The sequence below is a fragment of the Dinoponera quadriceps genome, unplaced genomic scaffold, assembly GCF_001313825.1.
Source record: "Dinoponera quadriceps isolate SergipeBrazil2010 unplaced genomic scaffold, ASM131382v1 scaffold4550, whole genome shotgun sequence".
Taxonomy (NCBI): domain Eukaryota; kingdom Metazoa; phylum Arthropoda; class Insecta; order Hymenoptera; family Formicidae; genus Dinoponera; species Dinoponera quadriceps.
In genome coordinates this window covers 13,284-39,991 of record NW_014558569.1, presented here as the reverse complement: position 1 = coordinate 39,991, position 26,708 = coordinate 13,284, and the positions used below count along the sequence as shown (strand labels likewise).

Below are 26,708 nucleotides of genomic sequence, written 5' to 3'. Positions count from 1 at the left end.
CCCAATTTTTCCCTAATCGATGACAGGCAGGACCGATCGACTGGTGATCTCGGGAATTGATATTCATCGTGGACCTCGCACGCAAATTATCGCATGCGTCTCCGATGAAATACGTACGAGCGATATATTATTTACACGCGAAAATTCCCCGCTTACCTTCCGCCAATATTTGTCCAATTTTTTATCTGCTTCCCAACCGAGCGACCTACCGGCCGACCGACAATTAGAGGGAGGCGCAACGCGATCGTGTATCTGCAAAATCAGCATCCCGTTCGCGGCTCCGGAAAAATTCGAAACAATCGCGAGAAAGAGTCGCACGCGTTATTACATTATTAGTTCATCAACGGCCATTCATCCCTCTCGCGAGAATTTCGCGAACGTGAGCCGCGCGAGACACGTATATATTACAAAGTGTAATTAAGTATTATTTATACGCGTGTATATGTGTGTGCATTAAACGCGTCATAAAAAAATAACCCGGCATTAATTATAAGTCGTCACAATTTGCGCGCGATTATCGTGACGCCGCGCGTAATAGACCCGGCCGATAACGCGGTAGGACCGACTGAGAATTCAATTCCCGCTACAAGACTATTCCTCCGAGCTTTGCACGATAATGCGCGCGTGATATCAGAATCAAGCATTTCCCTTTGCGATATAACCGTGAGGAAAATTTCCGACCTATGATGGCTCTCTTTTGGTTCGCATTCGTACGAGCGCTTTCTCGACGGAATTGTAGTCGCTAATTGTGACGCTACGACAGTAATGAAAGCACGCACTGCTGCGACGTCTCTCTCCTGCCATTAATATAGAAATATCTGTCGATCGCGGACGCGAAGACTATTTGAGCGATTAAAAATTGAAATGTTATTAACTTAGGAATTGACGGATTAGATTCGGGATACAACTTTGGTGTCGATCAGTGTGGTTTGCGCCTACTTAGTTATCTTATGGATTGATAAAAGTTCACCTTGACGATACTGATATTTCTTAATTCCTCTTTTGAATTTTTCACTCTGCAGATTTGATTTTATTGTTACCTCGAACAACTTTTTTTTTATGCTAAAACAACAAACACGGAAAATTCAAGGTATCATAAGGTATCGAAGCAAAGGTAAATTATGTTGTTAAAAGTGAAATTGAACCCTACTTTGCTGTCTTAGCACTTACTGAGTTGTAGGATATAACACACAGGACCAAAATTTCGACTCGGGCAATCATCCGATTTGGTTTATGCTATACCTTTAGCAGCGCCTTAGTACACCGTGTAATTTGACAATGACCTAATTTGCGTGCGCATAAGCCGGTATCTCTCTAGTGTAATTTACACATACTAAAGCGTAAATTAGGACCTCTTGCAAATTACAAGCCGTAGGTTAAATTATAGCGGTATCCTCGTCCCCACGTCTCTAATGCAAATGCTTCGTCGCGCAACATTTAGATAACGTTTGCTTTGGCTGCTTTATTTATTTAATAATGTAATGTCACGTTATTCCTTAGTTTGGAGCTCGAAATCAAGCTGTGTGCGCTTTGTATAAATAATATTTCATGCCATTATGTTTTATGATTATCCATATAAATATGTTGCCGAGACATAAATGTACTGGATATTTTATCTTATATTTTATCTTATATATTGTACATGTACGATAGTCTCAATACATTCTTTTGCATATTGAGTGTGCAATTATTATTAGATTATGTAAAAGTTGAATAATCCGTCGGAAGAATAAATTTGCGAATCTATCGAGCAGCGAGTGCCGGGCTTCTCGGTTACACTCGTGATCTATTTTCGTAACTTTATCCGCTCGAAACTATGCGAAGGGTCCGTGAAGAGGGGATCGATTGGAGAACAAAGTGATATCTCGGCGACCTTCTGACAGATAGGGACATCGATTATAAATAAAATGTCGGAGAATCCGACATCTTCCGCGATAGAAAGGTGAATTAATCGCGGTGAAAAGCACGAGAGTAACAAACTTGTTCGTTACATTCTACGATTAATTTGCCATGAATTTATTTCGTTGCCTTCGAGCGAATGAAAACACAATTCTATAGATAATGATTCCTTTTCTTCTTCCTTTTTTTCGAATTTTCTCTTGCTTTGTGATACGGGAGAAAAAGTTATGACCCTTGCGTTATTTTTACTTTCGAATATTTCAAAACGTTTTCAAGGTACATTTTAGCTTTTATTAATCACACATACTTCCTCTTTCCTCTTAAACTTGGGCGTATCATCATAACAAGCGAATTTTTGGCCAAAAACAACACACTAATGATGCCGCAGCCACCGTATTCCCCAGACCTGGCCCCCTGTGACTTTTTCTTGTTCCCGAAACTGAAGAGGCACATGAAAGGACGACGCTACGCTACGATTGAGGAGATAAAGACGGCATCGAAGGAGGAGCTGAACAAGATCACAAAAAATGATTTTTTGAAGTGCTTCGAGGATTGGAAAAAACTTTGGAACAAGTGTATAATATCTGATGGGGATTACTTTGAAGGAGACAAAATATATATTCATAAATAAATAAATAATTTTTGAAAAAACACAAAATTCGCGATACTTTTTGAACAGACCTCGTATATGCACTGTATCGTATATGCAATGTCTACATTACTTTCCCAGGGCCGATATATTTTTCCAATAAGCCGATCTTTCGGGATTCGTTCAGTTCGGTAGTTCGGTTCCGGCATTATGCTGAGCCGTCGCGTCAAGCCCTGCTCAGACGTGAAATCAAGAAAGAAAGGGGTCACGAATTTTCGCGCGTTTACTTTCCTCATTTACCGGCACCACGAAAGGGCATTCCTTTACCAGGCAGCTCTATACGCGCACGTGTAAACAGCGTAAACCGAGGGATGCTTAAATTTTCACATAGCGCCGCCCTTTCGTAGTCTCCCTCATTGGTTGACCCGCGGGAAAATTTATGCGCCGTGGTTCTCTCTTTCATTTTTCTCCCGCACATTCGGAATGTGCTTTTGCGCGCTTTTCATAAAACAACGTCGCGTTTTATATCGAGCGCATTTACGCTTAAGATACACCGAGCGGAAAAGTGTTTTAAAATATGCATAATACATGCATACCTTCGGGCATACCCGCTCTTGCGGCTGTACGTAACGACGTTGACGTACGGTCAATCTCCAAAGGGACGACGTTAGCCCGACGGGAGGATCGCTTTCAAAGGATCTCCTCTCTCCGGTACTCAGTTCGTCCGACGCGATACTCAGCGCGATCATGAAAAATTACACGCATCGAGAGATCGCTCATAAGGAGCCCGTTGATTCACCGACGCGGCATAATTTTGCATCGACCATACCTCGAAAAAAAAAATTGATAAATAAAGGTGATTCCCGAAATTTTGGTTCCGTCATATCAAGTCTAGTTAGTTCTTTAAAGGGACATTAAATCTTTAAAGGGGCACTATTGATGCTGTGTTCTTTTGATGTTACAAATGGGAAATTGTTGACATTTCTTTTCCACTTAAAAGCTTAATGTAGAACTAAAGTCTCGACTCGAATTCCAGTAATTATCGGACAGTATGAAAATAGTCTTTCTTTTGAGGTGTACGAGCGGGGTTCTTCCGTCGCGTGATACATTAATTTTACTTCCTCCGGGCCAAATTTCTGATAGTACGAGCAACGAGCGAGAACAGAGTACATATTGACGGACAGTGGAACAATGTAGAAGCTTCACTACTGCTTCGTGCTGCTTCCCAAAGCTTTGTGCATTCCCGATTCCCCGAAGGAAGGCTGTCCAATCTATTAAACCGGGTTGTTAAAGATTACCCGGTCGGTACGTGATAGGGTGCTGAATTGATTTGATATTGACAGTGATTATAATGCCTTGGTCAAATTTCGACCGAGGCTCGCAGTTGCGTGTATGTATATTCATTGGATGATTATGCACACACGTGACAGGCATATTATTTACGCTTGTTTGTACTGGCAGAAATCGATTAGCTCCTCTCTCTCTCTCTCTCTCTCTCTCTCTGCCGAGACCACGCGGCAGCTTGATAACACGCAAATACAATGAACAAATACGATGTTTGTCTTGTGTCGAACCACATTGATACTTGTCATGTTTATTTTAACATATGCTTTGCAGTTTATTTTAACATCTGTTTTATATATGAGCGACTTTATTCACTTGATATATCGTCGAAGATGTATCAGTCAAATTATATTACAAGCTTCCCTCTCGGGACTTCCCGTAATAAATTTAAACTTTTTTCGATATTTCCGCGTATTAACGTCTTTATGGATATTGACGTTCAGATAGGCGTTCAATTTTTCTTCTTTAATTCACACATCGTCGACAGAATATAACGAACATTACCGTGGGCAAACACTCACCGCAAAATTCGACGAGAAAGAGAAAAATCTCGACACATGACTGATAGATGTCATGTTTGACCCGTAAGAGTGAGCGCTTTGAAATTGACCCCCGTGCGTGCACTTACGTCAGAAAAAGTTACGCACCCGCTTACGAGTTAAGATTGATCACATTTCTCCGACTTTAATAAATTCACCTCCGGAGAGACGAAATATTAATATTTCACGAGTCGTACAATAAGGGGTAGTGTCCACAATGATCGATTTTAGACCGAGTTATACAGGGTCGGCTATGAAAATTACTCGAAATTACTGTAAATTCACTAACGTTCCAGTAACCTTTCAAGCATCTACCAACATAAACACTGGATCTCGGTCTGAGATCTGTCATCGCGGGCACTACCCCTGAGAGAACGTCGGGATGTATAAATTCTATTACGAAACAGTTAACCCCCCCTCCCCTCCCTTCCCCAGGATCAGTTCGGCAATTTATCGGGATAAATTATCCGCGCAAGCGTATAGGTCGTCGCGCGCGCGGCACGAAGACGAAGGATAATGACGGTCGACGCCCGTATTTCCCGGCGGACGCTCCCTAAGTAAACTCAATCGGCATTTGCTAAAGATGGTAGATTTGTGCGGGTGCCACGTCGGCTGTATGCAGTGTCCCGGCTTCACCGAATTTCGCCTCGCGTTTCGAGGTGGACTAATTTATGCCGCGGTAAATCGCCCGGTTCCAGTGAAACGCTACGTTGCGCGACGGTAACTTACGCTGCGCGTGACGTATCTGCGATGTAAATCTGCGCGGCGTGTCTAAGATACACACATACGCGCTCATCAGGAGAGGGGGAGGGGATCACAGGGTGTTTCTTCGGTGCTTTCGGCGGGCCTGCTAGGAATTATAGGCTCGTCTCTTCCTGCTCTCTATCCGCAAGAGCCGCCGCCACGGTAGCGGAAGATTTGTTGGGGATGGCGGCTTGTCTCTTCCTGACTTGGCCTCCGCCGGGGGACGAGTTCCCGGTTCCCTTGCTCTCTCGGGGTCGACTTCGTTTCACCGGCACGTCGGTATATATAAGGGCTGGGGGAGTTTAAAGCCTGATTTATCGTGACGACCAGCGTGCCGCGCCGAAATGCGAGCGAACGAACCGACGCGATGCAGAGCGCGCGACAAGAGCACAGTGGTGTGTGTATATGTGTGTGTGTGTGTGTGTGTGTGATCTATAGGTACTAAGTCTATTTCGGATTATCTGATACGAGGACACACGTCCGCGTAATGCGTTGACGTCACGAGAACGTTGGGATAATGTTACGCTACGCTGACACGGAGCACGTCGTCCCGCGGCATTCAAAGTAATCCTCCTGGCGGGACACGGATGCTCTTACTTCCCAGACACGGGGTTGTTTCGGTCGTTTCACGGCGAAAAAAAGTCACATCGCCAGCGGCGACTACCAGCAGCCATTTCAAGACTCGCATTAACGTACGTGGGATTTAATTAAATGTAAAGGTACATGCGATGGATGGAGATATTAAGGGGATTCGAGCAGTTGATCAAATACGAAAGAAACCAATGATATATACGGAATACAGAAGTTTAATCGAATTAATAATGCGTAACGAAAATTTCAATCGATCTTTACCGTATTGTTTTCGAGATGTTTATAAGTTTATATGGTGCGAATGTGCTTAGAAAGCTCATAATATAACAAATTTCTTCTAATTTGACATACTTGTACGTAAGACAGAAGTTTAAAAATCTGTCGTAGAAATAAAATGAACATTTAAGTATACTTTTGTGAAGTATCACATAAGTTTGCCGTCTGGTTGAAGAGAAATTTCAATCCTTCGATGAGAATATTTTCGTGAAATCAACAATATATAAGTATATATATATATATATAAATGTAAACGTCATTCTCTCCCTGAATAAATCTTTTTATCGAATAAACCTCTGAAACAGAAAAAATAACATTTATTAAAAAATTGGTGCGCGAGAAACCACATTTCTCCGAACTTTTTTGTCTTCTCGCCTATTTTTTGAAATAAATATCTCTTATATCTAAGATCATAGCGAAATTTTCAATATTTATAAGCTCAATAAACTGCCAAGAGATCGCCATATAAAAAATCATAAAAGCCAAAGATTGATTTTTGGCCATTTCAGAGATCCAGTATCCTCTTAAGTAAAAACTTTCTTGCTACGAAAGTATGTCTTGCGTGAATCAACGTAAAAGAGAATTCGATTTTACGGGTTAATATAACGTTGAATTTTGTTTCATCGCGCATTTGTCTCTGACGATGTCGCGATGATCGTATCCGTTTCGCAAAGTCCGCGTCTCTCATTTAGACGGAGTGCCTTCTAATTCGTTAGACCGACCACCCCCTTTGTTCAAGGTGATTTCCTCCCGCTTTATCTCCCCGAGCTCATAAGATCATAGCGAGAGACCCACATCGGGAGCGATCGAAGCAACCGGGACCAAAATTGGAGAAGAAGAAAAGTGGCCAATCGAGATGGTCGTGAGGTAGGAACTTGGGGGAAACCGAGCGATGTGAAGGGAAAGGATGGTCGTCCCGGGAGATAAAAGTAGGTTTTGGCTGACATTCCGGTTTGCAACGACGACGAGTGGGAGAGGAGCTTCTCTTTCGATCAGCGAACCCGACGGAGTGTTTGCTTACTGGTAGAATGTTGGCACTGGATAGCGCGTAAAGATGGTTCGATTTAATCAGACTCGGAGTACACATTTTCCACGCTGTTGACCGACTATAATGAAAATGTATAAAAAGAGAAAAAGGACTCCACCTTCCATTTCTGGCGTGTTACAGTAACAAGCGATAATTTCATTATTTCAACGCTTTTTTTGCTTCATTATTCTCTGTTCTATTCGTGGTTATCGCCATCAGCTGATTCGTTTTGCTCAACGTTTCCTTAAGGAAACCCACGTCTAATCCCACGTCTTGCGTATTTTATTTTATTATCCACTTAGATTTGTGTTTCGCTTGTTTCCGAATTATTCGCGAAAATCTGAATTTTGCACATTCATTCATTTCTCGGCGCGCGTAACGGGGGCGCGATTATTTATTCTCTCTCTCTCTCTCTCTCTCTCGGTATTTCACCCTATCTTTAAAATTCCACATGAGCGCGGGCCATCCAGTGAAAACAGACGGATAAGAAAACAACATCCGGGGATGAAACAGGATCGAGAAGGAAAAATCGCAATCGATGAGCACACTCGATAAACCTGCGTCATTTCTTTCTCTTCGGCGGACTCAGCCCCATAGTTATACGTGACATGAACATGGTAATGCCGGGCCGTTCGGCGATGTCAAAAGCTTCCTAAGCGTTGTCTCACGTCACTGTACTACCACGTCGAGTCGTGTCTTGAACTAACTCGATATAAACTCCAAAGGTCGCCGGGCTTGTTGCAAAGGTAGCAAATCAGTACACGCCTCTCTACCCGCAATACCGCAAGGGACCGCAGTAGTGGCTCGTCAAACCTCGTAATGTTTATTAATGAAACTCGAGGCGAATGGGAAAAGTCAGAACGGCAGATCCCAATATGCTCGCCGTCGGCTGGCAGTGTCACGTAAGCGGAATTTCTTCCGTAAGAAATTGAATTCGACACGTAACGTAATAAATGAATTTGCAAGGTAATAAATCGATTTGCTCCACTTTTCACGTGACACTGTGGGAAAAAGATCGCGGTCCGCAAAATCTTATTGCAAAAGCAAGAAGAGCTATAGATAAAATTCAGCTGTTTCGTATTTATGCAACCTTGTTGATAATTTTTACAAAATTATATACACACACATATTTTTTTAATATAAAATACATTTTTAGATTTTCGCATGTAAATTTACATAAACATATGTATATGTAAAGTTTCGACATTTTTGTATCAGACATTGCGGCGCGCGCCGTCGTCGTAACATTTTCGCGATTTTAACTGCAGATTCTCAGGGGATGTTTATTTATATATTTTATCGAGTTACGCAGAAGCTTTCTCGATAATGCGACTGTGGGATTACGAAGGAAGAAGCTGGGGAAGGATCGCGTACTTATTGGAGTAACTATCGTTCCTAACTTTCTGCGCAGTCAAAGGTAGCGCAAGTCCGTCTCCGCTTTCAAAGTCATTATGAACTATACTTTTTAGGCTGGTCTTGCGCGACTTTGATGTATTCCCCTTTCTCGCCGGTATTTCTTGAGATTTCCAGGCTCCGCCGAACTGCTTGAATTTCATCTCAAACCGGCGGGCTCGTTCGCATTTTGCATTTTTCTCGTTTTCATCCGCGGTATCGCGAAGAATTACGACGATACTGCGCGCGGTTCCCACCGTCGACTTGGTAATAACGCGAAATTGATTACGCTCTTATCAACTTCGAGTCGATTGCGCTGCCGGGCTTTGATAATTTATTATTGACGATGTTGCAAACATTCCTTTTATTGCAGCGTTGCATAAGCAGTAAATTTCCTTATTTGAAGAGAGAACGCATGATACTACACGAAAAAAAGAGAAGAGTCTTGACGAATATTTCGAATTTTTATAAGATGACTGTTATATTTTACAAACAGGATCTTATTTCGTTAGCTTGTTTATAAACCGAATCTAACGCATTCTCTCCTTCTTTCTCTTTCTCTCCCTCTTTTCTCCTAATTTATGACGATTTACTTTCCAGACTTTCTTCCCCCGCGTCACGCGAATGGAATGGTCGATATTCCACGATTTCCATTTTATCTCGGTAAATCTCTGGAAAATTATGACATTCGCAGTCCCCTCTTTATTCCCACGGATCCTTGATCGCCACTCCGTCAGGACAGAGAGAAAAGGAGGGAGGAGGGGGGGAAGTCGCACACATGTGCATACGAGACACATAGCCCGGGTATTCTTCGATTCGAGGCAATTCCAGCGAAGTTCGCTCGCGCGAGACAAGTGGTTTTACGAGCGATCCACCGGCCGTTTTATCACCTTCCCTTACATCGGCCGGCGTTTATGAACTCGGCGAGCGAACGGGACCTGTAAAGACTGTAAAGTGCGCAAAGTACACCGGCGTAAATCTCCGAAATTGGCGGTCTCGTTAATCGTCGGCGCACGCCGTAATCAGTCGTTGGATCTTAATTGAGAAGAAAAGGCGAGTCCACGCGGTTAAGGTGCGCAACGTCGTATTCTATATTTTACCGCTCCCTCCATCGATATAATCTGAATCCCCTGGCCGTCACGTAAATTTATTGGCAGTCGTTATGAGATCCGCGCATTAAGACCAGAAAAGTGAGCTCGTTAACTCCTAATTCCTCTCCGACCTGACCCCGATTATTCCGACGCGGCGATGGTGTTCGATCAAACTTGCGAATTGTACACAGGAGAGCTACGGGCAAATCATTAACATCACTAACCCCATCTATCGTTACGTAATATATACTCTTCGCTATACAAACTTAAAGAGTTTAATGTTTCCGATGTAAATTGAAGTAGAAAATGTCCTACGCCTAAACATGGATTCGATTTAAAACGGTCATCCATCTACAAGTGTTCACAGTTTGCAAATGACAGCACAATTTTTCAAAAAATATTTTTCACACTCCGAAGGTTACATTCGGAAAGTTGCGCCAACGGTCGCGTGTATCTCTCAGATACTGCTAATGGAACTATCTGAATTTTAATTATTATTATATCTCAGTTAAAGACATAAATATACAGAATATGTGAGTATCACGTGAACCACTTAAATTTGTAACGAGCGCATTGTAAGACGATTACCGGGAAAATAGTCTCCGTTGAAAATAACCACGAAGAGATGGATTTCCATTAAGAGAAGGCAAGTAAACTGAGCAATCGCTTTTCTTAGAGGTGGAGTGATATTTTTCCGAGCGTAGCCGTAAAGTACCGATTCAGTAATATCCTTGAAGCCCGTATAGCTACGTTCGTCACGAGCGTTTCGATCTTCATTCGATGCGAAGTAAAGGGCGGAGCAGCCATTTAATCGCGTCTGTCCTCGCCTTAACGAAACACCTATTTTACAAGAATCGATGTACCGTTCGAAATTGCATTTTCCCAGCGGCTCTCTCTCTCTCTCTCTCTCTCTCACTCCCCCATTCTTTCTAACTCTTTCTCTTCTTGTACGCCTCTCCCGCTATGCGAGCCACGTACGCCACCACTCAGCCGGTAATTTCGTGCACAAACACAACTAATGCATGTGTCTCTTCTTTGCCTGTTTCAGATTACTAACACAACCGAACTCACAACACACTAACCAACTGCGTCTCTCGAGAACAAGCATTATGATCTCGTCCAGGACATCATGCCAACGCCCTGAGTCCTGAATGAGAAAACGGTCTGTCGCGCCCCGCGCGATAAAGAACAGGTCGGGAGAGAAGCACCCGCCATATCGTTCAATGAATAAATTTTCGGGCTACTGAATAAACCGTGGGTCATCCCGTGGACCAAAGCCGTCAATATATACATATATATCCCATCGTGAGAATTGATTTGAATCTTTTATTCCGGAAGGGAATAGGGCGGCACGTTTGAAGTGTTTGTTGAACGCACGCCCTCACGTTGTCGGGGTGAACATTCGACACACCGGACGCAATCTACCTTCGAGCGTGTTTGTTCAATCCCTCGCGAGTTCCCTGCGATCGCACTTGATACAAGTTGCGCGTAACGTATCCGCGCGACTTTGCCTCGATAGAGATTTCGCGGTAACAATCGGTATTCCGTTTTCGTGCTCGCCGAGTGTAACAGCGTCGTTCGCGAGCACCTTGGCTGAAAACGCGATGGGGACGACGCGTTGAAAAACGCCGAGAGCAGCGCGGCGAGCGGAAGCGAGAGGTGCGAGGTTCCGTTCCGAAATCGCTGTTCTTGTAAATTCCCGGAGCATTCTCGGTGTGCATTGCCGAGTAGGTGCGGGTGTATCCGGCCGGAAAGTCCGTTTCCAGCGGCAGACGGAATGCGCGGGAAAAGCAAGAAAATTCGCTGACACCGCGCGCCCACTTCCCACCGAGAAATCGATGGTAGCGGACAGACGAGAAAATCAAAGAAATAAGTGCGCGACATGTCATTGCTGAAAGTTGCCGATCCAACGGTCGTCTACCAAGTATTGCGTTTGTTGAAACATTCGTTGATCCGCCGTCCGAGACAACTCACAATTTGTCTTCCCGCGACGAAATCGCGCGCACTGCGAAACCCATTTAGTCGAATCAACGAAATTCTTGCCTGACTATAGGCAAACAAATTTTTTGCTTGTAAGAATCAAGGTTTAGGTTCTCCGGACCGAAGGTTTGGTTCTTTGCGACCTCGGAAACTTCCTTCGGTTCAAATTACGGCCGATTGTTGACCGATTCTGTTGAATTCAAACGAGGCCTGTCGTATATCGCGCGGAGTTGTAGTGGCGGTTCGCCGGAAGCGACAAGAACGTACTTGACGGAAAGAACCGGTCGAGTAGGGCGGGTTCGGACGTCGATAAAAGCGGGATCGAGGGGAAGGCGCTCGCGAGAGCCAGGGTGACAACTCCACGAAATGCCTTGCAGAGTCCCACGAGGAAGCCTGCGGCGACTCCGACGACGTAAGCGAGCGGGGCCCTCGGTGCGAAGAAGGGGCTCCGCGGGAAGAGGGCCGCGTGAACGTATCCCTGGGTCCGTCGTGGTGTTGTCCGCCGGGGGTGGCGGTGGCGGAGGGGGTGGAGGAGTTTGCAAGCGGCGTGATTTGGAACGTCGGACGGGTGGCGGTCGCGGTGTCCCTTGTGTTCCCACCATCAGCTCTTCTGTCGCAGGAAGCGCGGGAGGGTGCGGCCCCGTGGTGGGGCTCTCCTCCTATAAAAAGCGCCAAGGTATTCTTTCACGGCGCACGATCGAAGGGTGCCAAGTCGAATACCAGGTGAACGCGAGAAAACGACGACTAACGGGGAATTTCGCACATTAGACGTGCGAATTCGTTCCTAATGCCTTCTCGCGTGAAATTCAAGGTTTATTTAATATCAAAAAGTAATCGTTTTCTACGACTTTGCTTTTGGCTGACAGCCATCGACTAGCTGATGAATGTCCTCGCGGAAACAAAACTTGGCGGTTTCGACTCGGCAAAGTCATTAATGTTTTCTCGGACCTCGTCAACGTTTTTAAAAGGCGTTTACGCCGGATGATGTTGAAGTGACCGAGATAGATGGTAATCCGACGGGGCTAGATTTCGCGAATAAGCCGTATGAGGGAGAATTCTCTCAGCCTAATGTACAGATGAGATCCTTCGTCCCTTTTGCGGCTGCGCGTTATCGCGCAGCAGATCACCTGCCTAGTTCCATTGTCGGTGAAAGGTCTTTTTATAAGTTTTATGGGTTACAGCGCCTAAAGCGGAACGAATCATTTCAATAGACTGAGCAGCATTTTTATTCAACTGGAATGCAAAAAAGGATGCGATGTCTCAGATTCTTTTCGAACAACATCGTGATAACTACTGCCTTCCGAGGTCATATCGGCAAGGCCGTTGAAGATACCGATTCAACTATTATAGTGCTTCTTAAAGCTTAAAGCTTAGGGTTGACACTTTTAAGTCACCATAGGACGAGGGAAAAATTTTAAATTTGAACCAGAGTTACAGGACGTTAAATGCAAAGGCACCGAATTAATTCGCACACCAAATATTCGCGAATTCGCGACGATTGTGTCGTTTGTAAAGTGAGCATTTTGAGATTTTAGCACGTTCGCGTACTGAATTGAGCAATTTAAGGGAGTAATTAATAAACGGTACATCCGAAAATGTAGAACTGAATAAATTGAAATTGAAGGAAATCGAAATTGAAAATAATTGTCTACTTTGTGGTACGAGTCGTAATGATACTTTTAATATTCAGCTGGTATTTGGCTTCCAGTTTTTTTCAATCAAGCTTGGGACTTTCCGCATTAAATTGCGTTAATGTCTTGACGTGGATCGGTTTATCGCTCGCGGAAGAAGGTTTCTTACCGTGGAATAAACTGTTTAATGTTAACGATCCGATGACACGATAGATTGTGTTGCGACCATCAAAAACGTAATATTCTCTCGGTTCGCGCTTAAACGCGCATAAAATTGTCATCGCGAATAACGTGCAATTTTTCCCCGAGTCTATAGTACGAAAAGCTCGGAACGAACCCTCGTTAATTTCCCAGTTGATTATGCATGCACGGAATACCACGTATACTCGCGTTAAATATTTAAAGGCGACGGCGTCCTTCAGGACGTCCACGAGAAAAAGGGCCTATTGCCGCGGGACGAGCTTCCCTCGTCATTCCGCATACCGTAAACTTTTCGTATGCGGAAGTCGTAACTCAATTAAAAAGCAAATGGCCTCGATTACGAGCTCATGTCTTCCCTTATAAATAACCGAGCGGGGTGTCTCGCGTTCGAAGTGACCTACCCGGTAAATTGCAAAAGCCCACACTGCGTCTCGAACTGCGGAAGAGAAATTCGCGTTCGCTGAAAAAAGCGCGAAACGTCACGATGCACGGACAATCGGCGATTTTACTCGAAGATACCCGATAGATCAAGTCAAAATTGAGGAAAAGCACGAAAACCGACATACCATTTTCAGGCTCTAAAGCTTTATTGAAGGTGTAACATTTATGTGCATGGGTGCAAACCAGGAACATTTTTCTACCAGTGCTATAAGCTTGATCTACAATGTGCTTTTTGTTTCTTGCTTTCCGTTTCGTTTCTATAAGTAAATAGAAGTTTTTACAAAAAGATAGAGAGCAAGACGCAAAGAGCACACTGTAGACCAAACTTTACAGCCGAGAAACATAGGTATGTCGGTTTACGATACCTACGGTCAGGTTTCGATGTTTTCTTCTATGTATTGAAACACGTAGGCAGCTAACACTTGCATAAAAAAAGGAGAAAAAATTACTGTGTTCGCGCGAATTCGATACATCGAGATCTGACACGTCGTGAACTGTCTCGAAGGCAGTGGCACCGTCTGGGGTCGCGGCAGCCGTGGACGCGGCAGGGGTCGCGGGGGCGGCGCGAACCTCTTGGGTTCCGGCGTCGCCCCCGCGAATTACGCACCAGGACTGCAGGGCGTTGCGCCTGGGCTGCGGGAGGTCGTGAATATCCTCGGCGAGAGGAACCAAGCTGGCACCTTGACGGGCGTGGGCCCGCCGCCGGGAACGCTGGATAACGAGAGCGCGTGCGACGAGGAGGAGGGGACTTCCACCAAGAGACCGCCGAGGCCTCTCTACAGGAGATTAATCAACTACGTGAGACAAGCCTGGACCGGCGTCAAGTTCGCCCTAGGTATATTTCCAAGATTTATCGACATGTGAAAGAGCGAAATCGCCGAGAATGCATCTCTTCGAGTATCTTCACAGCACACGGAGAGGAAAGATTGAAGAATTAATATAACAATGATGAAAGCAAACCTGTTTCGGTTGAAAGAAACAGAATTTCTGGTTCTTATAATCTGAATTTGATTTATCAACGGGAGAAAATTAGTATCCATTCAAGACTCAGCGAGATTATATAAGCGAGATTATATAAATTTATACGAAGATAAAACTCTCTTTTTCATGAAGGAATTCTGAATAGTCTTCCGCTAAAAATAGCATATTCTTGTCATTCAAGAATAATTTCTATGGATTGAAGGAAAAACATATCGGAAATAGAAAGAACGGTATCTTCAAACTTCAAGAATTGTATGAGTTTGAATATATCGTTCTTTCTATTCAATATTTTTTCCTCTCAATACGTGGAAATTATTTTCAATAACACGTGAATTGATTTTTAGTAGAACTGGAAGTATAGAAGATTTCTTCCTGTATAGAAGAGCTAGTTTTACCTTCATATAGGATCGTATATTTTTGCTTATATATGAGAATATGAATTAATACTAATGTTTTTTTTCTGTGTAGGTGCCAGAAATTTTATTTTCTCCAATCGAAAAGCGTTTGGTTTGTTCAATGTTACGTTAATCGAATCAGCTATTTTCTTCCGTGCAGGTAGAACAGCATATAATGGAGAAGTTGACTCCTAAACAAAAATATAAGACACAATATAATCTCTCCCCTCCCTCTCTCCCTTTCTCTCTCTCTCTTTGACTCTCGAGTCTATCGCGTTAAATGGTCTTTTGAGAAACGCAGTTGGAGAAAAGACGGAACGTTCTCGCAAACCCGATGTATATTCTCCCGCGTTACTCGTACGTTTTCCTCGAGTAAGCTTGAATTGTAGCCCGTGTGGGGATAATTAAAACTACGACTTATAGCTTCGTTAAGCGGCCCGGCTACTTAAAGCCCCTTTATGCTCCACGCTTACGCCGACGCTAGCACGCGTTACGTGCTAATTAATCGCGTAACACGCATTAACGTGCATCCCGATGAAGCCGTGAAGCAGCAGCAATAACGCAACGATCTACGCGTGGGAATGAAAATATATCGCGGTAGTTCCGAGTGGAAGGAGAAGGCAGCTGTTTCTTCGGTGCGATTTATTCAGGAACCGAGAAGTCTTGCGGGAACAAGGTTCTACGTTTGATCGAACCGGAATATTCGATGCGCCGGCGTTACGGTGTGTCTTACGTACACGTGCCACTTTCCATCGGAGGTCCAATAAAAGCGTGACTAGTGCGCTTGTTCGCGAAACATGACGGCCTCCCCCTCGGCGCTTGGGGCAATGCTGCACGCCGCTCAAGTGGAATATCAATGTTGCATGCCGCTCGCTTCGGAAATGTAAGCTCGCTTGTCTCCCACGTACGCAGCTCATTACCCTCCATCCGGTTACATCTTCTCCGATCGATCTCGCGACGGATATCTGCCGACCGACTAAGTTCCCAGGCGCTGAAGGTGCGATGATACTTTTGCAAAATGCAACGAATTTTCTTAAGCTTCACCTGTGCTTGCTTACGACGTTCGACCCCGTCTGCCATTCTACGTGCAAAAGTGTTGAAGTGATCTCATCGAAAATCCAATATTTTATGAGATATTTTATATCTTGTATGAAAAAATATCAGAATAGGAGAAAATAAAATAAAAGTATTCGCTTTTCGATCACTTCACTTTTGTACTTTTACACGCGGAATGAACGGAGGAATCGATTTGTTAAAAAAGAAAAAAACTATATGTTCTACTTGAAAAAGTGAAGTTGATCTTGAAGTAACCTTGAATTATCGACTATACAACGAAGTTAAGGTCATCGACTTATCCCCCCTCTAAACCCTACAGCTTTCATCCGAGGCATTTTTTGTCACTTGCTCCGTTTTCAAGATATTCCACCGTTTCCATTAAAATGGGGCGTCTCGTGCATCTTTGTTTTCATTAGGAATTAAATAAGGAGAATGGTTAGTTAGATAAACATGATTCCACACGAGTTCCGACAGCTTCGCTTTCAAATTGATCGTTCACGCGCGTTCGGACGCGCATTTCACGCGGGGATAAATCTTCCCCCGGTTGTAATCTATTCTTAACGCATGCACGGTGATCCGTGGCGATTCCATTAATGCTTCGGGAATAAAATGCGTACGGGCCGCGATGTATAATGCATCGGGATTTTATACAACAATCTCGTACAGTTGTGTCGCGCGGAACCGCATTTGTTATGCGCATAAACCAGTGGGAGCTCGTAATTTATACGCGGATAGTTAACCATTACCGCCGACGAGGGGTCACGCGGGACGAGAGAGAATTTCCGATTTTACGCGCGTGCGTGACACGGAAGCGCGCGCGAGGTCACTTTTTCACGCGCGCGCTCTGCGCTTTCGATTTGCACCGTCTGTCGATTCGGCGTTCGCTCGAGCGTGCCGCAAGACGCCGGTCAATTCAAGGAAGCACCCGGACTCGGGATCACCCGCGAGGAGGGACGCAGGGCAAAACGAATGGTCGACCCGGCTGATTCCTCTGAATTCCTTTGATTTCTCAAATATTCATACGACATGCCATTACTATTACCCACCGTAGTGGCCATTGTTTTGCCCCATCCCCGCCGAAGACATTCCTTTCATTACGTAATACCCCGGGGACGTGGTGGCTACCGCCAACCGTATCCCGTATCAACCGAAGCCTTGGGGTCGTGAGAACGCTTTTCATGAAAATTCATATATTCCAGATGCGGTCCCGTCCGCAAATTACATTTTCACAAACGAATTTATGAGGGAAATATCTGGAACCAACGTCGTCATCCACCCCGACGCGAAGAACGGCGATATATCGGCCGGCAAAACGCACACCCTGCGTGTCCCTCGCTCGTCCGCTCGCTCTCTCCCTCCCTCCCTCCTCCCCTTCCACCCCGGACGAGACTTTATTCCATCGCAAATTTACAAATGGACGGTTAGAGACAGGTACACGTGTTGTACATTGATCGATGAGTCGTCGACGCTAATTGGTTAAATAAATGATACCGATATTTATATACATATATGTGCTTTTATTATGACGCAAGCTCGTTTGTTGTGTTAATTTGACGTGATAAAAAACAGAATTACATATAAAGTCCAACTTATGTATTTATGCATTTATGGAAATTTATTTGTCTAAAATTTGCGTTCTGAGAGAGAGAGAGAGAGAGAGAGAGAGAGAGAGAGAGAGAGAGAGGGGGGGAAGAGAGATAGATAGCAGAGTCTCAATAATTAGATATCGACGAATATTAGATTGTAACAGGACACAGAATAGACGGGATATACGAGGGCAGTCCGATAAGTACTTAGCCTACAAAAGAAAAACGAAAATTTTGGAAAAGTGGCAATTTATTTCTCAACATAGTCTCCTTTTAGCTCGATACACTTGACCCAGCGACGCTCCAACTTCTTTAACCCATCTGAGAAATACGTTTTCTCAAAGTCTGCAAAGTAGGCCTCCGTGACGGCGATGACCTCGGCGATGGCCAAATTGGTCGAATTGGACTACGAACTGCTGCCCCATCCACCGTATTCTCCAGATTTGGCCCCGTGCGACTTTTTTTTGTTTCCAAACTTGAAAAAGTCACTCGCCGGGCAGAAATTTGAGTCGAATGAGGAGGTCATCACCGCCACGGAGGCCTACTTTGCAGACTTCGAGAAAACGTATTTTTCAGATGGGTTAAAGAAGTTGGAGCATCGCTAGGTCAAGTGTATCGAGCTAAAAGGAGACTATGTTGAGAAATAAATCGCCACTTTTTCAAAATTTTCGTTTTTCTTTTGTAGGCTAAGTACTTATCGGACTGCCCTCGTATTTGTCTCGCGAAAATCTGCGTTAACAATATCCGTATGGAATACCAGACGCTGCATATTTATGCACTGAATATAGTTATGTATTAAGTACAGAGAATCCGTACGAAGGTTAGATATTCTCGCGATGGGAATGCGAGCACCATGCTAAGCGCGCATCGTGTAATCCGGGGCCACGGTTTACGGTATGCATTAATGCAGACCTAGGTGTAAACATCATTAATAATTGCATCTACGTACAAACAATGCATCTGTTATTAGAGTGTAGTTAGGAGGGACTAAGTTGTAGACATATATATTATACAATCTGTTTTCATATTTACTATCACGTAACTTTTCGTCGACGATCGATAAAGGTGTCACATTTGGAATAAGATAAACGCATAACTCGGGTCGCACGACACCACAATACATCGACGCTATCTCAATCCATAATTATTGATTGTTTCTCTCACGACATGAGAAACATCCTTCCCCTTTCCGAAAAGATGGCAAGTCGACAGGAGAAACATCTTTCACCTTCCCGAAAAGATGCCCGAGGATTTCTCACCACCTGCCTATAAAAAGTGATATGCAACTTAATCTTGAGCTGAATTCTAGATAAGCTCAGCTCAGAATATTAGCTCAGTTCGGTTTAAAGGTTCAGTAGCTCAGTAAGGGCAAGATCTGTGATCTCAGCTCAGTTCGATCAGTCAAAGCTCATAACAAAAAGCTGTCAGGTCAGCTCTAAGTCACAAATTTCTTGACAAACGACCCGTCACAAATTCAACAGTCGGCAAGAAATAATTGCTTTCCCAGCATGTATATGCAATGTTGATCATAAACGAGGAAACTGTTCGTCGTCGTGAATTCATTAAAACCGATCGGCGCAGTTTGCGACGCACAGGCCGACGGAAATGAATTATTTCGACCATCAGCCGACCATCAGCTGATCGCGACCGCTCGCCATCCATGATATAAATATCGCATGCCGCTGATTAGTAAATTTAATTCGAAAATTATAATATATTTAAAATAATAATCCCGTGGAATTAGCGTCGCTTATCGCGAGCATGTATAAACGTGAACATAAAAATTCAATAGGATCCATCTTCGCGAAACGGAATTGCGTTTTCTCTCTTCTCTTTCTCTCTCTCTCTCTCTCTCTCTCTCTCTCTCTCTCTCGGCGCGACCAGTCTTAAAAAGGACAAGATTTTTTGCGGGACGTCGTATAAATTAATCTGATTATGCAGAATCCCATTTCCCGCTCGTCCCGAAACACCCATATATCGAAATAATCCCCGATTATTCGTTCCCCGATTATCCTTTTTTCTTTTCCTTTTTTTACAAACCCCATCCTCGTGTATAAATAAAGCGGTACCGAAATTGCCTCACTCTTTCTCTCTCAGATCTCCCGAGCGATAACTCACAACCTCGATCGTCGATTATAGGACGCGACGTACTTCCCTTAAAAAAAGGATATCCTCGTGTCGCTTGAACGCCGCTTGTCGTCGGTGCTCAAAGAATTTGCGGAACACGCGGGTCGTCGGGGATCGTCGCGTCGGATCGAAGAAGCGGTCTCCGCGGGCGCGTTCATAAACATCCGAATATTCCCGTTCGATTTGCAAGCGCATAACAGATTCCTGCGGGATCGCTGTCGATGAACGCATCGACGGGAGCTCTGGCAGTCCCGGGCTTTCATCAGGAAACAGAGAGACCGGCGTGCATGCTGCCTGTCGGCCGTATGCATTCCACGAGGAATGCCTTTCAACCCTCGCGCGGATCCAATATCTCAAAAGAGGAGGCACCACTGACATCCACGATTCGGTCCTCATCTCTCCTCCGAACCGCCATCCGGAATGAGACGTAGGGTCGAGAGCGGATGTTGCCTCGCCGTTGACCCTATTTACGCTCGGTCAAGCAGTCCCTTCTGCTTACAGGACTACATGACACGGAAGACTAGACAAACGTACGGAAGCAACCTCGTCGTCCAGATTAAATTTGAACAACGGAGTCCCTTTGTTTTCTTGTCGCCACATCCTCAAGAAACGATCGGAGCTCACGTGATGTGGGATATTTAAAGTTCTCCGGAAGTATCACGTCATTAGTTGCGACGGAGAGAGGAAGGTTTCAATTTTATTTTATTATTATTATTATTATTATTATTATTGAGTATGGTGCAGCGTTAATTTGTGTGTTATATTAGATTAATAATGGACTGATGTATCAAACAGCTAGGCGACAAGTAATCGTTGTTAGATTCGACACATACACATATGTGAATACAAAGAAACGAAAACGTAATAATATAAAATAAAATAAAGTTTGAAATAAAATAACGATATACAATCAAAAGTTCTTTTAGAGTAAAATATCTAAAAATATAGAGTAAGATATCTAAAAAATAAAAAAATATTTATTCCGTGATACTAATAACATATTTACTTAATCTAAAATCTTTCTCTAAATTCTCTTACTTAAATAAACAGTTGCTTTCATGAAAACCCGCGGATTCAAGAAAATATATATTTTCTCATTTAAAATATTGTTTTCTTGTAAAAATACATATATTATAAACAAATATGCTATTGATGCGTGTCGAATAAATATATTTTTTATTTCTTAGATACTTTTCTCTCAGTGAACGAAATATCTTCAGCTGAAAGAGCACTGCTGCTATTTACGTTACGTCACGTACGACGACTGATGAATTGTGATTGGTGTTTCTTTGTGAAGCGAGATCAATCGTGTAGTTGCGGAACTCGATGCGTGATATTGCGCTATAATAATTCAGCCAACAGGTTTCGAAGATTAACAAACCGTTCGATATCTCGGGAACGTTTAGAACAACACTTCGATGAGAATTTGAAAAATTCTTCGGAACGACGGAGAAGGAGTGTGCTCTTTTTTTGCTCGGCTTTTTCCTACGCGAGAGATCCTTCGATCGGTTCTTTCCTCGTTTGAATTCCCTGCGGAATTATCGAAGTTACGGTACAAATACACGCGACATGCTCTGCGACCGAGCGTTCACGCTGTCGTTCAGCTCACGACCGTTCGGCATCAGTTATCGGTGGTGTCTCGTTTTTGCCTTTTCCACTCGCGCTGCGTCACATTTGTCTGCAGATTGAATCTGAGGAATCCGGCGCTGTCGGAACAAGACGATTCGATTTAAATTCCAACACCGGATTGCTCTTGCTCTTCTTCTCTCTTTCTCTCCCTCGCTCTCGCCTGCTCGTCTTCCGACTTCCGCGACTTCTCGTATGGAAAACATAACGTAAGCTTCATATATTCGCGGAGAGGGCGGCGACATATAAAACTGCTCCCGAATTTCCTCCCTGAATCCAAATCTTCCGTGTCGCGTGGAAACGACGCACCTATCGCACATGCACGGATACGGATTCCGATTTCCAACATTTGCCGGTGCGCACCGGTGTTACGACGGGAGATATTTATTGCGATACCACTTCATTTCGCTCCTTTATTTCGAACGAGAAACAGCGAGGGATTATTTCCTCGTACCGGGTAAGAGGAAGCCAGTGAGAAGTGTGTGCCGCAGTCGTGTGTAATTCCAAAAGCGATCTCTTCTCCATAATATACGAAAAATCACACGTCCGATATTTATCCTTCGCGAGATTGCAGGACGAAATTCACGTTCTTCCTAAAACGAACGTCTGCGCGTGTCATATCCACGTGGATACATACATCTACGTGGCTTACTCGCAACGCCCTTATAAGACAAAATCTTTTTCATTCTGATCCCGAGATGTATATTTCTTCGGAAGAAACGCTCACGTACATACGTATGTGTGCTACTTCGGTCCTCTACGTGCCGTACTCGCTGCCGTTTATCAAAGAATTCATACGTATTTTTTTGCTCGCCCTCTTATACATCTGGGCGAATAAATTTTGTCGCGGATTTCAACTGTGCTTTATAGCAAGATTAAAATGGGATAGACGGGACGAGCCTGCATGAAACCCACGCATCCAGCCGCGTTTAAGGGATCGCGACTTCGCGTGGCAGAGTATTTNATATATATATATATATATCGCTTCGATCGCCGAGTTTGCGACGCGGCAGCGAAAATTCACCTCCCCCCAGGCTCTTACGAGGCTGCTGCGAAAGAGAGAGAGAGAGAGAGAGAGAGACGCCGAACAAGATCTTATAAATATTCGATGAGCCACGTGACACAGAACGGATGGCTTTCGAACTACGGGGAAGAGCAGTTTTTGCAAAATCTCGTCAGGCACTAACGCGCCCGCATCTCGCTTCCTTCTGTACCGGCGGTCTCATAAACGCCGTGCTTTACTCCGCCGAAGGTTGTTCCACGTTCCTGCTTTCTCGGACGGTTCGACGGGCTCTTCCGACGGGATAAAGAGGACGATCCCGTGGGAAATAAGATTCAGTAATGCAGCACCACCACTCACGTAAAGCTAACCCGCGCGAACGGGCGGAACTTTACGAATCGCAGCGCATTCCGAGTTCCATCCGGCGAGATAGCGCACTTTTCGTCACCTCCATATCCGTTGCCGTGGAACGCTAATTGAAACATACGAAAAGTACCGCTACGATTATCGTGTTATACGTAACGCACACGTAGCGTTGATATAATGAAACACGGCGGGCCTGATTTCCCCGAGTAAACAAAAAGGTTTCCTTAGATTCAGTATTTTTATTTATTTGACTGAAATTTGATTAATGGAAACATCATACACTTACCTGAATCTGGAAACCTCATTTTGGAGATTTACAAGTCGATATTATCTTTGCGTTATGCTCGAGCGTAATTTTACGACGATCTTATATCACGCATGCATCGAATTTATTTCGGAAGCCGCCGGCGTATCTAACGAATAAAGCGAGAAATGCCGTGAAGTTCTGGGATTTGTCAGTAGGTAACGAAGTAGTTGTTCATCCGAACATTCTCGAGCCATCGTGAAGTTAAGGTAAACACTGTTAACCTCCGATATATGTGCTCCGAATTCCAATGCGCCCTGTAAACTCGCGCTTGAAACTTTCGCTCATTCCTGAAAACACACTCGTGTGTCTTCCAGTAGTTAGGACTTACAGATTATATGAATTTCAAGTTCACAGTATTTTCAAACATTCCCCTTAAATCCCAGTCAGACGATGGAGCACATTGCGATCCGAAAAACGAGTCATGCTCGAAGCTTTCGTGCGATGTCACGAGAATCGCAACCGGCTACGATATCACACGACAGTCCTGAATCTTCGGATTCAATCTCAGAGTTCTATCACAGTGATCACGACGTGTCACAGTGAAATTCGAATTTACAGGCTGTCGAGTGTCGATTGATATATTGCATTTCGGAAAAAAAAAAAGAAATAGGAAGATAGGGATTAGAAGTAAAATATGCAGTAAACAATTTCGTGTTATAAAAATAGTCCGTTGAAATTTTATGTTACTTTAACACGGGGAATGTGTTAAACAATACACAAATATGACGTTAAATTAACACATTCATCTTATCAACATATATTGACAAGATTTACTTGTGTTAATTTAACATTTTATTTGTGTACTTCTTAATATTGTATATTTTTTAACACATCCTCTCCGTGTCGAAATAATACACAATATTTGCTATAACATTGTCTATAGCCAATCATATTTTTATTTCTGATAAATATCTGCCGAGGAATATTAGAATAATCCATTTTATTTGGATCAAGTAAATATTACTTAAATGTAATACTTTCTTCTTTCTCAATGCGAGTGTTGCGTAACCAAAAAATTTACCGGCCGAAGTGAACTATTCACAAGATTTTTATTCCGCAACGTTTCTCAAGTTTCCGACGGTTTCAACGGTCAATGTTTACAGGAAGTCGTTAGACGAGAGCGATGTTCGCGTAATAGGTCTTGAAGTGCGGAGTAGATCCTTCGTAACCCGGCAACGTCGACGACGGTGTTTCGTCCAGTCTACAGACGTCGCGTTGATAGTTGTGCTACCCGTATCTGCCCCATAAAATCTTCGTGAAACGTGGCTTTCCGTCTTGAGCTTTTAGCGAAGTTCTTTAATCTTGTTAAATCTTTCCGCCGGTCCGACGGATCCGCAATACACGGAAGGAATTTGCCGATCTGCTCCCTACCGGCGATTAACCTGAGTTCATTCTGCTTTCACTTCGCAGACTCGGAATACGAGGAAGAGCAAACACCGAGATACAGACCGGACTCTTTGGCGAGTCTTTGTCGAGCCACCAGATTCACGGAGGCCGAGCTGAAGAGGATATATCGCGGCTTCAAGGCTGAATGTCCTACGGGAGTCGTCAGGGAGGAAACTTTCAAGTGCATCTATTCGCAATTCTTCCCCCAAGGAGGTGAGGTCAGATTTTAGATACAGCGATATCCCCGTCGTGATAAATGATTCCTCTATTAAGTAGTAAAAGAAAATGGGACATCGTTCGCTAGTATGAAGAAAGATACATGAAGTGTACGAAGTTAGCGAACTGTTAAATACACCTTCCGTTGGGCTTTCCATCTAAATTACTCGCACTACTCATTACGCGTGTGTGCGTATGTGTTGGATGAAAGTTTCGTTAATAATTGAGCTTATCATCCGGTTCCTCGACTCTCACGTTTCAAAGAAAACGGATTATTAAGAGCGACTTTGCGCCGTGCGTATTCAGTCGCCGCATTTGAAGCTGCGACATCAAAGAAAATAGAGAGCTCGCGCTAATTTTTATCTCTATTTTCGATCTTTTATACGATACGTCAGACGGATCTCCCTTTTCCACGCGACAAAAGACGCGGACACGCAGTAACGCAAAGTAGTTAGCGTACGAGAACGGTTTCGTTACGCTATCATGGTCACGTGGTTGAAATATTTATGCAGAAGGTAACACTCTGCGCGTTCTAATTACTTTAGATTAAAAAATTAAATGGGTCAAAAAAGTCGGTATACTTCCGATCGTTAAAAAACTGAGACTGACTATTGTTCTCGCGAACTCGCATTTTTACCGGCGTCTGATAAATATTCCAAGGAATCTCACGATGAAATTTATAATTAGCGGGAATAATGGTGCGGCCTTTCTTTCGTTCCTCCTAAATACGCGCTCCTCGATAACGATTTCCCCGACACGCGGCAGGGAAGAATTCCGCAGAATGTCGAGGAAACGTTTATTTTACCGAGGCAAAAAGGACTAACCATCGCGGATATATATATATATATATATATATATATATATATATATATGTATATATATATATGTGTGTGTGTGTACCGTCCGGTTTATTTATTCGCCGCACCCATTTATTCGCATTTAAATTTCCTCGTATCGCAACGGCAACATCGAGGATGCGTCGAAGAGTATCAACATAGGGAGGAAAAGGGAACAATCAAGCTGCCTTCGCTGAACGCGATTGCAGTAGCCATGGTAACGAACTCCGAGATCAAAAAGGCACTGCGTTTCAAATGTTCTTTTTTATCCAACTGCATGAGAAAGAGAGAGAGAGAGAGAGAGAGAGTCATCCATGACTACGCGCGCTCCGTGCATTAACGCGAAGCAATTTTCGGAAGCTACGTTTAGTCTTATAAACGCGCTATAATTAGAATCGATTAACTTTGTTACGGCGGTATCAAGCGCTCTACCGTTTAGCCGAATGCTTTGTCGCAGGGAAAGGAAAGCTTATCGCGTATTTTCTCACAGCTCGGAGTCCCGTTCGTTCGTTGCATCTTCTTTAATCGAGACGGCCCGATGTTTCGTTGCGCGACTTCGTCACGCGAATCATTACGTCTTCGACTTCCATCTTCGTCGGCGTGAATCGGATAGCCGGAAAGAAACGAAAGCACCGGGAGTACTTTCGAACCGCAAAACGCATTCATTTCCGCATAAAGCCCTTCTGAACGCAAACCGTGGCACAAACTGACTGCCGTGCTCTCGCATTGTTACGAAGGAGACCGGCGGAACCCATGATAAAGATTTACCCGTGTCGCATTTTTGCGCTTCAATATCGGTGGGTTACTAAAACGTCACGGTATAAAAAAAAAAAGAGAAAGAGTGAGAGAGAAGAGAGCGACGGGCTTTTCGGAGTATTCATCGGTCGCAGTATCGTGAGGCGTTTAAAGCTTCCCGTTGTCGACAAACTCCTCCGCGCCGGAGGTTTCATAGCCACGGGCTCGCGCAGGGTCGCGTCGATATCATGATTTGTTCGTCGCTCGGCGTAAAAGGCGGGTCGAATGCGAATTTACGAGCGATCGAGCCCGAAATCCTTGGGAAAAATCGCGCCCCCCCCCCCCC

At 44.0% G+C, this 26,708-nt stretch overlaps 1 protein-coding gene across 1 annotated transcript in view; it reads left to right on the top strand.

Annotated features, from left to right (window-relative positions):
• Window positions 1–26,708, top strand: part of LOC106749934 (putative lysozyme-like protein) — a 107,485-nt gene that overhangs the window by 71,970 nt on the left and 8,807 nt on the right. The window contains exons 2-5 of the mRNA XM_014629908.1: window positions 10,541–10,654; window positions 11,850–12,148; window positions 14,251–14,580; window positions 24,600–24,788. Of these exons, the coding sequence (XP_014485394.1) occupies window positions 10,644–10,654; window positions 11,850–12,148; window positions 14,251–14,580; window positions 24,600–24,788 (829 nt within the window). The 5' untranslated portion in view covers window positions 10,541–10,643. The remainder of the gene's footprint in view (window positions 1–10,540; window positions 10,655–11,849; window positions 12,149–14,250; window positions 14,581–24,599; window positions 24,789–26,708) is intronic.